General features: G+C 36.2%; 2 protein-coding genes across 3 annotated transcripts; one reads left to right on the forward strand and one right to left on the reverse strand.

The window, feature by feature from the left end:
* Positions 1-4,707: 4,707 nt before the first annotated feature.
* On the forward strand, positions 4,708-8,852 carry LOC106433157 (auxin response factor 5). The gene is made up of 13 exons (XM_048766470.1): positions 4,708-4,981; positions 5,178-5,374; positions 5,464-5,579; positions 5,660-5,758; positions 5,842-5,898; positions 5,969-6,124; positions 6,195-6,279; positions 6,360-6,615; positions 6,687-6,809; positions 6,894-7,105; positions 7,191-8,191; positions 8,278-8,468; positions 8,553-8,852. The coding sequence occupies exons 2-13, from the start codon at positions 5,248-5,250 to the stop codon at positions 8,668-8,670; spliced, it is 2,541 nt and encodes an 846-aa protein (XP_048622427.1). The 5' UTR covers positions 4,708-4,981; positions 5,178-5,247; the 3' UTR covers positions 8,671-8,852.
* Positions 8,853-8,961: 109 nt separating this feature from the next.
* On the reverse strand, positions 8,962-12,119 carry LOC106433182 (zinc finger CCCH domain-containing protein 6). 2 transcript variants are annotated; one of them, XM_048766472.1, is made up of 5 exons: positions 11,677-12,119; positions 10,850-11,357; positions 10,591-10,776; positions 10,102-10,226; positions 8,962-10,007 (listed from the first exon to the last, which is right to left on the reverse strand). In XM_048766472.1, exons 2-5 carry the CDS (start codon positions 10,895-10,897, stop codon positions 9,152-9,154), a joined length of 1,215 nt encoding a protein of 404 aa, XP_048622429.1. In that variant the 5' UTR covers positions 10,898-11,357; positions 11,677-12,119; the 3' UTR covers positions 8,962-9,151. The 2 variants fall into 2 exon arrangements, with proteins under 2 accessions (XP_048622429.1, XP_048622428.1); XM_048766471.1 differs by lacking the exon at positions 10,850-11,357 and having other exon boundaries at positions 11,677-12,117.
* Between the last annotated feature and the right edge of the window lie 2,600 nt (positions 12,120-14,719).

Consider the following 14,719-nt stretch of genomic DNA (forward strand, 5'->3'; position numbering starts at 1 on the left):
AGAGACGTCCCGTCACTCCCAGTATTCTGGCTTCACTCTTAGGATTCTGGGGTCCATCTATATTCCAATTTTATTCTTTCTCGTTTTGATAAAAAAAAATTAGTTTAAAGTTTAGCTGCAAGTCAAAATTCAATAAATAAGACACTTTTTCTTAATGGAAATACAGTTCCGATATAAAATATGGAATTTATTTGTGATTTATGGATCAAATTGAACGACTAGATATTTTTAACATTTAATTCATGTAACCATTGACTTTCCATTTAAAATGACCAATTTCTTTTATTATAATATTTGTTAACAATTAAATAATTTGAAAAATGTAAGCAAATAAACATACTGCAGGTTTAAAAGGCAAAATACTTGATTTTTTTATACAATTCAAGTAAAAATACATAATTAGTAGTAAGAAAAAGATACAAGTCAGGATAAGGAAAAATATGATTAGTGGTAGTTAAATGGTTTGGACAGTAGTTATTGTTTTACTGCATTTATTTCCACTGTTATAAAAAGCATTGCAGATTACTATATGGTACTTGTATTAAATATTTTGCAGCTTTAAAATTCCAAGTGCCAGAAATCATGCGGCATAATTACTCCTATCGTTTGTAATTTTTTTTATTCTACAGTCTACAGTTTCCTCTGTGCAACTGTATGATCCCACTAGTGATTTTTTTTTCCAACGACCATAATATAGATAATTAACGCATATTGAATTTACAGCTAAACCGAAAATTAGATTTAAGAAATTGGACCAACAAAGTTATGCGAGTTGTTTTTTCCAATTTGTACTCTGACTCTTGGGATTTTAATAAAACATAAGGTTGACAAAAAAAAAGAAAGTTATGCGAGTTGTGACCATTTGTGGCGACTCGTGATCGTGTCTCTGAACGACGCCGTAGAGCTTAGCGGTCGTTTGCATGGATGACACGTTGGCAGAATCGACGGTTGGGAGATATTCTAGGGAAGTTGAGAAAAAACGTGGGTGAGTTACGAAGCCATTGAACGGTGTAGAAGAGCGCGTGCGGTCGATTCTTACGTTATTTAATATTGACCATTGGATCAAAATCGTCGATCCATGTAGCGTGCGCAAAGGCACGTGCTGTTATGAAGACCATTACGTGTCGTTCTGGTATTGGATATTAATGCTGACTCCGTTTGTGATGGCAAAGAAGACAATTTAACTATTTTCCCATTAATAAACGAGCTAGTTTGTACAAACTACAAAGCTAAAATTTAAGTTAACAGACACAAAGATTTGAAAGAAAAAAAAATTTATAGTCAAATGTCCCATTTTGTAGTTTTTACAAGAATTCCACTAAATAGCAATTTTTTTCTTTGCGTTATAAAACCATTTATAATGTAAAATTTCATTTTTTTTTCTTTCGAAATAAAACAATTCGAAGGTTGAGTTTCTTCTAGTTTTACTACATTTTTAGTGAAAAATGGAATAATGAATAATAAATAAATATATTCAATTTATTAAGTAAATCAATATTAATTCTATTTGCGAAGTGGAAAATTGAATGGGATTGAAACAATTTTAATTCTAAACTTTATTTAATAGTAAATTATGAAGTATGGTTGGTGATACTTTAAGAATGAGGTTGGTGATACTTTAAGAATGACTATGAATCCGATATTGTCGACTTAACTAATATAGGAATTAATAACATATCTAATGTAATACTCAATGTTCCTTTTTTTTTCCAACAGAGTTTTCATTGATTCGTTGATAAAATACAAGGGTAGAATACTTGTGTCGGCGAAAAAGATGAACTTCCCCGGAAACTAAGCCCATAAGAGGGGAACGACAGTCTAAGAAACATACCACTAAAATCCAACATAAACATTAAGCTACAAACTGGAATCCTTCGACTAAACCGTGACCTAACAAGACATAAAAGTATCAGACTTAGTTATCTTATGATCAGCCGGTAGCCTTACCAAACTCAAGGCAATAGAGTAGGAACCATAGAAGTACTTCATGAAGAGCAGGAACCATCATCTGAACCTTCTCGTTCAAGATGACCACAAACCACCTCTAAGACGAAACCAAGACGAAAACCATGAAGAACCAACACTCTGGAGAACTCACTACTCAACTACACCTTCATCTGCACACCTTAAAACCTCAACCTCATTCTAAAGCTTCACCACAAGAAGCCACCGAAGAAAACCAGAGACCAAAGACAACCAGGAGAGACACTTATTCAAAGGGCAGGAGGAGGACTCTTCTGATACTGGGGAATGGAATGGTTAACCTGAGACCACACTTTTACTCAACAGCCCTTCAGCTGCTCTTCATACGCCAATACCGTTCTGCTACACCGTTGCTAGAACAAAGACAAACTAAGCCAATCTGTGAACTCTATGACAGATTAGTCGATATCAAACGCATAAGACCAGCTAAGAAACCACAAACTAAACGAAACTTTAACAACGAGCAACTACAATGGAGGAAGAGAATCCGAGACCCACTATAGGATAGAAACCACATACCAGAAGAAGCAGGGGCTGCAAACTCTTAAAGCACACCACCGACAGCAAGATGAGTAGATCTACGAATCAAAGGAGAAGAGTTTGATGCCGGCTAGAAACGACCAGCACACTTCTTCATCATCTAGAAAAGAACCGCCTTTGGCCATCAGACTCTGAAGCCGAACTTCACGCGCCACCACGCACCTTCAATCTGGTACCTTCACTCCCATCAACCAGCTCGGATCACCACACCTTTAGAGAACAACAAGAGCACATCACAATAGAGCAGAGAAATTCGACTCCGGTGCTGTGAGAGCCACCGGAGTCGACCACCACAAAACCTAGATCTATTTTTTTTATAGAGAATACAATGTTCCTTTAAAATATAGTAATTTTATAAACAAATTTAGGTTTATTCCAATCATACTTTATTTTAAAGAAAAAATAATATTAATTAAAAAAATGTTTTACTTTATTTATGAAGTATAATCATTTTCTAATACACCATGGAGTGAAAAATAGAATATAGTTTTAAAAGACTTTTTAATGGTCTTCTAATAATTACTTCAGATTTCATTTTAAAATTAATGGAATGAAGGTTCTTAACTCAAAACCTTATTGGAATTGGATCCATTGCTAATAGGAAGACTCAATAAACGCATGAAAATGAAAAATTAATGAAACGAGAAAATGAGACCATGATTTTAAAACAAATACTATAATAGAATTTGAACGGTTAGGAATGTGATAATCACGAAGATGGCATGATATTATAGTTGGAGAGGGTTACTTGGCGAAAGAATCAAATAGAATTTTCACAAATATGGAATGTGACGTGGCCTTATTTTCATATTATTATTGTAACATTACGTACACATTCGTGATCAACGTATCCAAATATGCTCAATCACATCCATTTGATTTGATAATTGAAATAACTCGTTCACCACTTTAAGACATGTAACATAGGTACGTTAATACTCCACAGTTATGTTAACTCCACGGTTGTCGGTCATAACATATTAATGTACGTATGTTACCGAATAGTTTTGCATTGAGCTTGGTTTACCTAACGTATGTACTACACAGTTATAATCCACGATTATCAGAATTATAATTAACTTGATTTGCCGTCCACTTCACGCGTGCCGAGCGGTCAAAAATTTCAGACGCGAAAGCACCAAATAATGCATTTCACTTTTTCTTGCCACCTTTTTGTTTTTATTGTTTCTTGAATTCTAAAACTAATATTTTCACATGATTCCATTATATATAAGACAAAAGAAATGTACTGTGATTGATAATAAGAGTTGTTTGGCTAAAAAAAATCACGCTCTCTCGCTTGGGGAAATGCTGGGAGCTACAAACTGCTGCAAATGTAGAGGGAATTAATATGGTACACTTCATCTGGATGATGATGCTAGTTCGATGAAACAAGAGCAAGCATAACTTTAGCTAAAATATTATGGTATAGATTATTGGATTTGCTAGTTGTTACACGATCTTAAGATGGTTAGAAACGTACAAATTACAATACACTTCCTCTTTAATCTCTCGGGCTTCATGCTAATATACGCCAGTTTGACATTCTCTTATTTCATACGCACCTTCTCTAAAACTTCTTCCAAAGTCTCATCACTCACGTTCCCTTTTCCAAACATTAGCAGGAAAAAGAAAAACATTTCGAGAAAGTATATATTTTTTGCTACCAGAAAAGAAACCTCCTTTGTCATAAAGTTAATCAATTTTTTCGCTTTATTATTTTGTATACATTTTACTAAATCAACCAAAGTGGTTGAAAAAGCAAAACACTTTTTGAAGAAAATATTAAATTTATGTAAACATTATAGAATAATAAAATATACAATCACTCATGGTACTTATTTTAAAGCATTAATATCTGACTTATAACATAAGCATTTAAAGTACTTTGTACAATCAACTACATTTCTGTGCATACCAGAGATTACGTGTGCTTACTACTCTATTAATTTTTGACGCAAATTGTTGAAACATTATTTCATTTTTTATATATGTAGCTCAACACCAAAGATATCTTAATTAACGTGAAACAAATAAAATATAAATATTATTCGTTTCGAGAGAACAAAGCTGCAACGGCATCGCCATATACAGAAAGTTTAAGCGCAGGATAAGAGCATGCACACGCTTTCCCATTTCCAAGCAAAAAAAAAAAAAAACTGTACAAACACACATGCTTATATACATCTAGAGAGAGAAGAAAAATATGGACTTTTCTTAGAGAAATTAAAAGGAAATTTTATTTATTTATTAAAGCTTTTGTCTTTCTCTCTCAGTTCTTTCTTGTTCTTGTTTGCATCCAGAAAACAAAAGAATGAAACTGTTTTGCTTCATGATGGCACCTTTGGTTTCTCTTCTTCATTGAAGGGTCGAGTTTTGTCTGAGAAAGGAATAGAGAGAGAAAGAGGCAAGAGCCCCACAAAGAGAGACATGCTTGTCTGTGTGTAGTCCCTTTTATGTATGTTCTTTAATCTCTCCTACTCTCTTCTGTTCTGTTTTTGTCATGTGTAAGAGTTTTTGTCTTTAACCAAGAAAAAAAAACCAGATTCTTCTTTAATTCTTTAATTCTTCTGGTTTCTTGATTTATCTTGCATCCTGTTTTTGCTCAATAAGACTCTTTGTCTCTTCTTGTGTCTAAAAAAATAAAAATGAAGACTTGTGAAGAAAAAATAATCTTAGTCTAGCTTGAAAGCCTAGTGTTGAGTGTGGGAAAGACAAAACAGAATGGCTTCATTGGCTTGTGGTGAGGACAAGATGAAAACAAATGGTTTGGTTAATGGAGGAACAACAACTTCTTCAACTTCTCAATCTACTCTTCTTGAAGAGATGAAGCTGTTAAAGGATCAGTCAGGTTTTAATCTTTCTTTCAGATTTAGTCCAATGACAGATTGAAGTCTTGTTAACTTGTCCTGATATTTTTGGTTTTGGTACAATGCTCAGGAACGAGAAAGCCGGTGATAAACTCTATGCTATGGCACGCTTGTGCAGGCCCTCTTGTTTGTCTCCCTCAAGTTGGTAGCTTAGTGTATTACTTCTCACAAGGTCATAGCGAACAGGTAAGTAACTTTTTTTTGTGTGTCTTTAAGAACAACATTGTATCAGGGTTTCACATTATTTGTTTACAACTTTGAATCAGGTTGCTGTTTCAACCAGAAGGTCAGCAACAACCCAAGTTCCTAATTACCCAAATCTCCCATCTCAGTTGATGTGTCAAGTCCATAATGTCACCCTTCATGTATATGCCTTTTCAAATCTTTCTCATTTATTGCAAATAGTTTTCATATCATCTTGACAATTGGTTTTGTTTTCTTTTCATAGGCAGACAAAGACAGTGATGAAATCTACGCTCAGATGAGTCTACAACCTGTTCACTCTGTAAGTTCAAATTCTTGCAACTTCCTCATTGAAAAAGTGAATTGTTTTAACAAATGGTTTGTGCAATCAGGAGAGAGATGTGTTACCAGTACCAGACTTTGGACTATTAAGAGGAAGCAAACACCCATCTGAGTATTTCTGCAAAACTCTTACTGCTAGTGATACTAGTACACATGGAGGTTTCTCCGTCCCACGTAGAGCCGCAGAGAAGCTATTTCCACCCTTGGTGAGTCTCAAAAGCTTTTTTTCTTATTGCTTTAATTGCTGCTTATGTGAACTGCTGCTATACACTGCAGGACTACACAGCACAGCCACCAACGCAGGAGCTTGTAGTTAGAGATCTTCATGAGAATACTTGGGCATTTCGCCATATCTACCGAGGTAACTCCAACAGATTTGTCTCTCTCTCTCTGTATAGATTTAGTTGATATTTGAGCTCGGTTCTTGCTTTGCATCCTCAGGGCAACCAAAGAGACATCTCCTGACAACAGGATGGAGTTTGTTTGTTGGCTCAAAGAGATTGAGAGCTGGAGATTCCGTCTTGTTCATAAGGGATGAGAAGTCGCAGCTGATGGTTGGTGTGAGGCGAGCTAACCGGCAACAAACAGCTCTTCCTTCATCAGTACTCTCAGCGGATAGTATGCACATTGGTGTTCTTGCTGCTGCGGCTCACGCTACTGCAAACCGCACTCCTTTCTTGATTTTCTTTAATCCAAGGTTAGCTCTAAAAACCATCTAAAACATCTTCTGTCATCCCTAGACAAGAACTTATTGGTGTTTGCTTACAGAGCGTGTCCAGCTGAGTTTGTGATCCCTCTACCAAAGTACCGTAAAGCGATATGTGGTTCTCAGCTCTCGGTTGGTATGAGGTTTGGAATGATGTTTGAAACTGAGGATTCAGGGAAGCGTAGGTTAGTGTTCCACTATAACCACAATGTATATGTTTCTTACCTATCCAATATAGTTTGGTTGTTCACGTTTCCATGTATGTTTAGGTACATGGGAACCATTGTTGGAATAAGTGACTTGGATCCACTGAGATGGCCTGGCTCTAAGTGGCGTAACCTTCAAGTTGAATGGGATGAGCCTGGATGTAACGATAAGCCGACGAGGGTCAGTCCATGGGATATAGAGACACCTGAAAGTCTCTTCATCTTTCCCTCACTGACCTCAGGTCTCAAACGCCAGCTCCATCCATCTTACTTTGGTAAGTTCAAAAAGAAAAATGTGCCTTGTTATCATCTTTTTTTCATATGATTTGCATAATAAGTAGCTGTTAATGATATTTGAAGCTGGTGAAAACGATTGGGGTAGCTTAATCAAACGGCCACTGCCCTACGCAACATTCCCAAACATGGCTTCAGAGCAGCTTATGAAGATGATGATGAGACCTCACAACAATCAAAATGCTGTATCATCTTTGATGCCTGAGATGCAGCAGAATGTTATGATGGGGCATGGAGGTTTACTAGGAGATGTGAAGATGCAGCAGCCAATGGTGATGAACCAGGTGGTGCAGGTGCAGCCAGACAACAACAATCCTTCTGTCTCCAATACAAGTGGCCAAGAACAGAATCTGACACAAAGTATTAATGCTCCTACAATAACTGAAAACAGCTCTGGGAGAGCCAATCATGGAAATGAGGAGCTGAGTCAGAAACCAAGTGCCTTGTCTCCTTTACAAGCTGATCCATGTCCTGAACAGATATACCCACCACAACAGTCTGATCCAATAAATGGATTCTCTTTCCTGGAAACAGAAGAGCTGACATCACAAGTCTCTTCCTTCCAGTCTTTAGCTGGATCTTACAAGCAACCGTTAATGCTATCCTCTAACGAATCTTCACCTATTGTGCTACCTGATTCAACAAACTCATTTCAGGATATGTGGGACAATCAGCTAAACGGTCTAAAGTTTGACCAGTTCAGTCCCTTGATGCAGCAGGAGGACCTTTATGGTTGTCAGAACATGTGCATGAGTAATAGCACAAACAGCAACATTCTAGATCCTCCTCCACTCTCAAACACAGTTCTTGATGACTTCTGTGCCATCAAAGAAACCGAGTTCCATTCTTTGGTCGGGAACAACAACAGCTTTGCTCAAGATGTGCAGTCACAGATCACATCTGCTAGCTTTGCAGACTCACAGGCCTTCTCTCGCCAAGATAACTCTGGAGGAACAGGTGGTACTTCTTCAAGCAATGTTGATTTTGATGATACTAGTCTTCTGCAGCAGAATAGTAAAGGCTCATGGCAGAAACTTGCAACGCCACGTGTCCGAACTTACACCAAGGTAACAAAGGCTTACTCTCATTTCCTTCCACTCACTAAGCATACATTTTTTCTCTAATCATCTGACTTTAAACTTTGGTTTGGTAGGTCCAAAAAACCGGGTCAGTTGGGAGGTCAATTGATGTCACAAGCTTCAGGGACTATGAAGAGCTAAAATCTGCTATTGAGTGCATGTTTGGACTTGAAGGTTTGCTAACTCGCCCACAAACCTCTGGATGGAAGCTTGTATATGTTGATTATGAGAGTGATGTTCTGCTCGTAGGAGATGATCCATGGGAGTAAGTCTCTCTCTCTCACTTTCCTAACTTCAGTTTATTTATTACCATTGTTTTTACTTACATGACTTGCATAAACTGGTGCAGGGAGTTTGTGGGATGTGTAAGGTGCATAAGGATACTGTCGCCAACAGAGGTTCAGCAGATGAGTGAAGAAGGAAGGAAGCTTTTGAACAGCGCATGCATTAACGATCTCAAGACTTAATTTAGCCACATATGAACAATTATAGGGGAACCATCTTATTGTAAGCAAATGATGTGTTGTTCTGATTTGAAACCTGCAACTATTTTTAAGATTATGTAGCGAGTGAAGTATGAATCAATAGTTGAAACAGTCTGTAATAAGAAACTTTGTTGTCCTAATTAGAAATTTTCATTTTATTTCAATTATATAACTCACATCTGTTAATTGTACTCATTCATCTGCGCATTAAATAATTATTTAAAATAGATGCTACTATCAAGTGCTTTTTTTTAGATGAACATCCTTTAAAAAGAGAGAGAAAATTCCCTAATTATATTATATGATTTGTGGAATAGACCAAGAAATAGTTTCAAAAAGTAAATAAAACTTATATAGCAGCAAAGCCAGGCAAGAGAGAAGAAGAAAAAATTGCTCTGCTGCTAACAACAAGCTCTCTCACACCAAGAGGAGAAGAGCATGGTGGTGGTATGCTAATTCTGCTTCAGTCCCTGTCAAATCTCATTCTTTTTGCACTTGGCATCTCATTACCATTGTTTGGATTCCTCGGCTGGTAAGCTGCAGCATCGTGCTGGTATAAACAGTTGGCTCCATTGCGACAACCCCGGGAGCTGTTGAAGTACATGCAAGGCTTCATTATCTTTGGTTTTGAGTCCCTTGGCCTCTGGTTGTTATTATTATTGCTATTTACCATCTCAGGGTTAGGTCCTCCTCCAGGTTGAGGGTTATAACGATAACCGAGATGCTGTTGAACTGGCGGTGGCGCCTCTTGTCTTTCGCCGCCATGTTGTTGAATCAGGCTCTTGTAATAACTAGCATCTCTGGCTGGTGGGGCTCCATAGTTGGGATGATCTGAAGGAGCTGGAGGAGGATAGGTGATGGAAGGAGTATGAGTTACCGTTGGCTGAGGGTAATATTGTCCATTTGAGCTGGCAGGTGTTGTGGTTACTACTCCATTTGCTTCAGATAGGTAGGGCCTACTGCCGTTGGAGGAGACTGAACCTGCGCCACCACTATTTGCAACAAGATTCTCCACCAACTTAGGGTTGCTCAAGATTTTCATAAGCAGATCCTGGTCGATCATGCCCCTGCCTAGTTCTTTGTTGTTTGATATTGCAGTTAGTGCAGCCATTATTTCTGACGCTGCGGGGAGGGTTGAAGAAACTGATGTGTTCTCATCGGTTCTTGATGGCTCTGTTCCCACATCCACGCCAGATTGGGATGGGAGATCAGATGCTGAATCCATTGCTAGGTCATCATCTTCTACAGGTAGAATGGGGATGACAACGGTTTGCTGGTCATCATAATCTGAGTTGTCAACATCAGCAGGAACCGAAGGGCTGCAGATTCGTGTTTAAGAAAAGACCAAAGTCAGAAAAAATGTAAAAGGGATACGTATATATGTATGTGTTATGTAGGGGATAGGATCTGGACTTTGGAGGAATAGCTGATGCGCCAGGATAGAATGCTTCAAGAACTCTCAATTCTCTTTGATTTTGCGCCTCCACTTCTTTGCTTTCTTCCCCTGCAACCACTCTCCATTCCTCATCTAGCATAATCTGCAAGAACACATGTTATTCCATGTTGAACATACCTCACCACCATATACATCATTATCATGAGCATCCTAAGAGCTGAACATATGAATATCCTCAGCTAAATTAACGATAAATACAAGAGTAACCCAACTAAGAGCACTTTACCCCCATATTTACCACATGCTGATCCAATGCTTATCAACTCAAAGGATCATTGAGATTTGGTTAGACAGTTAATTTAAATTTCAGAGGAATAGAGAAAAGGAAGATGTAAACAAGAAGTGTAAATATACTGTCATTTTGGGGGAATTGCAATCAGTGCTTCTAAAGAATTAATGACTCTAGGTAAGAAATAAGGCTTAAAGAGTGGGATCAGCAAGCTCACCCGGATAGAGCATTTCCACTTTATTACTGGGATGTCTGATAACTTAATCTGTGACTCATTTGCAGAAAGAGGTCCACCGAAACCAGGTGGCAGATTATCCTCGCTCGGATGTGACTTTGCTTGGAGGTGATCTTGAGATTCTGATCCAACTTGCGAAGGTGAATCGTCAGATACGAAGAGCCGTACCTGGTTAACATCAAAACCAGATTGTTAGTTGACATGTACGCAAAAACCATAGGGCATCTTGATCAAATTATACCAGTAAAAGTCTCAAGAAGGCCTCACTACACACAAAAAAAAAAAACATGAATATTTACCACTGGACCAGTTATCTCAAACATACAATCCAGAGACAAAATCAAACATTAACGTATGGTAGTTTGAAAAAGCCTAATCAACAAAAGAAACAATCAATGTGGTAATGTATAAGACAATGACCTCATAATCCAGTGACAGCCTAACTAATCAACTAATTTTCAAATGGTTCCTCCCTGTAGATTCCTAACTAATCAACAAATTTTCCAAGCTATGTTACCAAAGTATTTTCCATCAGCAAAAAAAAAAGAAAGGTGGCAAATGACAACGTCCAAGAGAATGTAAAAAGAGGAATGCTTCCCTGAAGATAGCCAAAACCCACTGGAATGACACATTTTTATTTCTTGGTGCGTTCGCTTGCATAACTCATCACAGACTAGACTGATCTCAAGAGGAAGTGGTTAAAGGCTGAGCATCCCATGATAGAAGTGGATGTATCTCAGGATTATACCCTTATCCAAAGAAGCAAACAATTTTAGACTAGATGCACGTAAAAAAAGAAACACAAGAAAGCAGAGAGTTATATTGGATTGGCTCCATCGTGATGGATGATAGGCAAACATAAAATTGAAAAACAGAGCACATATATAAGGAATCAAAGTCACTTGCTCCTCCTCAAAACACTACCTATCAAAATTATACTAAGAGCTAAAGGGACATCAAGCAAGAAAACTCAGCATCAAATCAGTCAAATTTACAAGGAAAAGCAAACAAATATCAACCCTCTGAAGCTCTCCATCGATTGAAAGATCTGCAATGTGTTTTTTATACCTGGCAAAGTTGAAAATCTGGTGGCCATGATACCCTTTTCGATTTGTGCAATGCCCTCATAGTTTTACAGTAAACTCACTTCTTTTGAATCTATCAAAAACTTCTTCTTTTTGATTCGGTGAATGGTCCAATTACCCTTTAAAATCCCAATAATTAATCAAGCCAGCTGCATACTCTTAAGATTGAACCAATCATCATCGTTTTCATCGAGAAACCCTATTTTTCTTTCAGGAATACTTTTGAATATCGGGAGAGATGGAGAAGAGAGAATATATGATAAAAGCTGTGAAAAATCCAGAGAGGTAGAATCATCTGCGTGTTGAATCCGTCGAAGGAATGTAGACAGAGAGACGAGAAGCCCTAGATCCGGTGGGTTCTTCTTTCTTCATTTTATCTCTACTTCTTCTCTTCCGCCCTTTCTTTATACACGTGTCTCGTCAGCCGCGTACCCTCCTCCTCTCATTATTTTTCCATTTCTCCAGATACTCCACTACTTTTCTTTATTTCCCATAACGGTCCCTCTTTTTATATTTTTGATTCTCTGTTTTTGGATATCATTAAAAGTCAATAACAGTCAGTTTCATTGACTCAAATTCAAGATGATCACTCCACCAACCAATAGTAGTATTATTATTATTATTACTAGGAAACAAATCTGCGTATTCGCGCGGATATATAAATTCTTTACTTAAAACTTAAAACTATTTAGCAATATTAATAAGATATATTGTTTTAATTATTTAATTATTTAATTTGGATATTTATTAATTCATTTTATCATATACACGATTTGTGAGATATATTATATATGATATTAGATGGAAATAGAATGCCAAATCGGCTGAAATTTTCTGAAGGTCAAAGTATTTTAAAAGATGGAACTACAAAATAAAGAAGCATGTTTTAAGAAATGTAATTGCAATATATTTCTTCTTCTTAGATCATAATTGGATTTAATTTTATTATAATTGGTTACATTTTGTTTGGTAAATAGTAAACTAAATTCACAAAAAAATCTATGAATTCAAGTCCCAGTGACTAATAACTTAAACAATTTATGATATCAGTAATATGTTTGTTTAAAAATCTTAATTCATTTTAATAGTTCTTATTATCCAATCAACGATATTAAACTAAAAAAACAATCTAAAAAATATACAGCATATGTAATCATTAATCACAAATACCTCCATACAATCAACAAACATCAAAAAATCATATAACTATACTAATTTGGAAGGAAACCGCATTATTTATAGAAATTGAATTAAAAGTTGTGAGGGCAAAACCATGTGCAGTCAGAAACCTGGAATATAAAACTTGAAGATAAGATACACTAAAATGTTTATAGTTTACATAGGTTCACATAAACACCGAATCATGTAAAGAAAAAATAAGTCAATTGAGTTTTTTGTAAGGACATTTACAAGAGAAAGAAGAAAATGTTGTTGACAATTCTCCATGACACAAAACACAAACCTAGAAATCTAACATACATAGCTGCAATCAATAAATTCAAATGACCAAATCAGCAATGCACATATAACGTAGAAACACCAAATGAAATCAATATATGCAAAGGTATCAAAATTGATTCTTATTCCAAAACATTTGAGAATTAAGTTTAAAAAACTGAGTGGGTGCAAATAACAATTTCAAGTTGTTGCATTCTTCTTCGGAGAAGGACCAACTTCGTAAATTTGAAACACACTAATATTCAACTTCACCCAAGTTTAATAACATACCTTTTAGTTTTAAATCCAAATCAACTATGAATTACCTTAAATGTGCAGACAGAGGGAAACTGATCCGAGTATGATATAATCAAATACAACAACAGCATAACCACTAACGAAAGGCTAAAGAGATTTGGATATCTCTTTGTATAGTTTCTCAAAATTTCCAAGCAAGACATCACCACCATCACTTGTGGGTGCTTTCTATTCATAATATCGCAAAGATACACGACTTACATGTTGCTATCTGGAGGAGTGGTGAGTGGGCTTTGCAAAGGTGTTACTGCCAGTCTGCCAGTACCATCGACATCATGCTTGCAGATCTCTTCTCTCTCTAGAGTTGAATTTTCTCATTTCAAGAAAATAATGGAACATTGTGCTTCGATAAAGTTTGTGCCTTTATGCTGATCTTGATTTTGTTAACGTTGTATCGATCTTATTGGAACTCTTTAGTCTCCTAGACTTTGTTAACGTTCTTACACGCTCTCACTTTGATCGTCCAAATCCATATTTGCACTTACTATATTCTTTTTTAGCATGAAGAGGTGTTTGTCTCGATGATGGTGGAGAGGTTTTCTTTCTTCTTTACATTTTTTATAAAACATGCATGTCGTTACTAAAGAATGGTTGATTCACCGATTGTTTGTGGTTATTTTCAGATCAATCTTGATTTCGGGAACTATGAAAGATGCCTCGATGTAAATAAGTAAGCATGTAAAATCTCCAAAGCCACAATTACAATCTAGAAAAATCTCTGAATCAACAGTCGTACGTGGATATACTTAGGAACAACTAATAAACCGGATTTAGCAAATGTTAGATTGGAGATATCGAAAATGCAGAGATTTTCTACAAAATAATGATGAAGATGCTAAAAGTGCGTCGTCTAGAAATTAGAAAACAAGTGTAAAAGTGCGTCGTCTAGAAATTAAATGAAACATGATTCCAAAATTAAAATAAGTGTGTGAAAGAGTGAATCATTTAGAAATTAAAAAAAAAAAGGTATGTTAACATGTGTCAGAGAAAGACATATTATTTGGTAAAACAGTTTAACCATGTTAGATCTTATAAAGAAAAGAAAATATTTTCTGTTAGATTACAAAACTGTGATAAGCTTAACTCAAATTAATTTTTTTCTATAAAGAATTATGACATGAGCGAAAAAGAAACAAATGTTTACTATTATATATAAAAATATTTTTTAGAAAAAATGAAGAAGATATCAAAAAGAATTTATATATATATATAAAGGTAAAATTCAGAAATTTCTCTAATATAACAGTGAGGTGGTGTCCATGCCCAGCATC

The sequence above is a fragment of the Brassica napus genome, chromosome C8 (genome assembly GCF_020379485.1).
Source record: "Brassica napus cultivar Da-Ae chromosome C8, Da-Ae, whole genome shotgun sequence".
NCBI lineage: Eukaryota > Viridiplantae > Streptophyta > Magnoliopsida > Brassicales > Brassicaceae > Brassica > Brassica napus.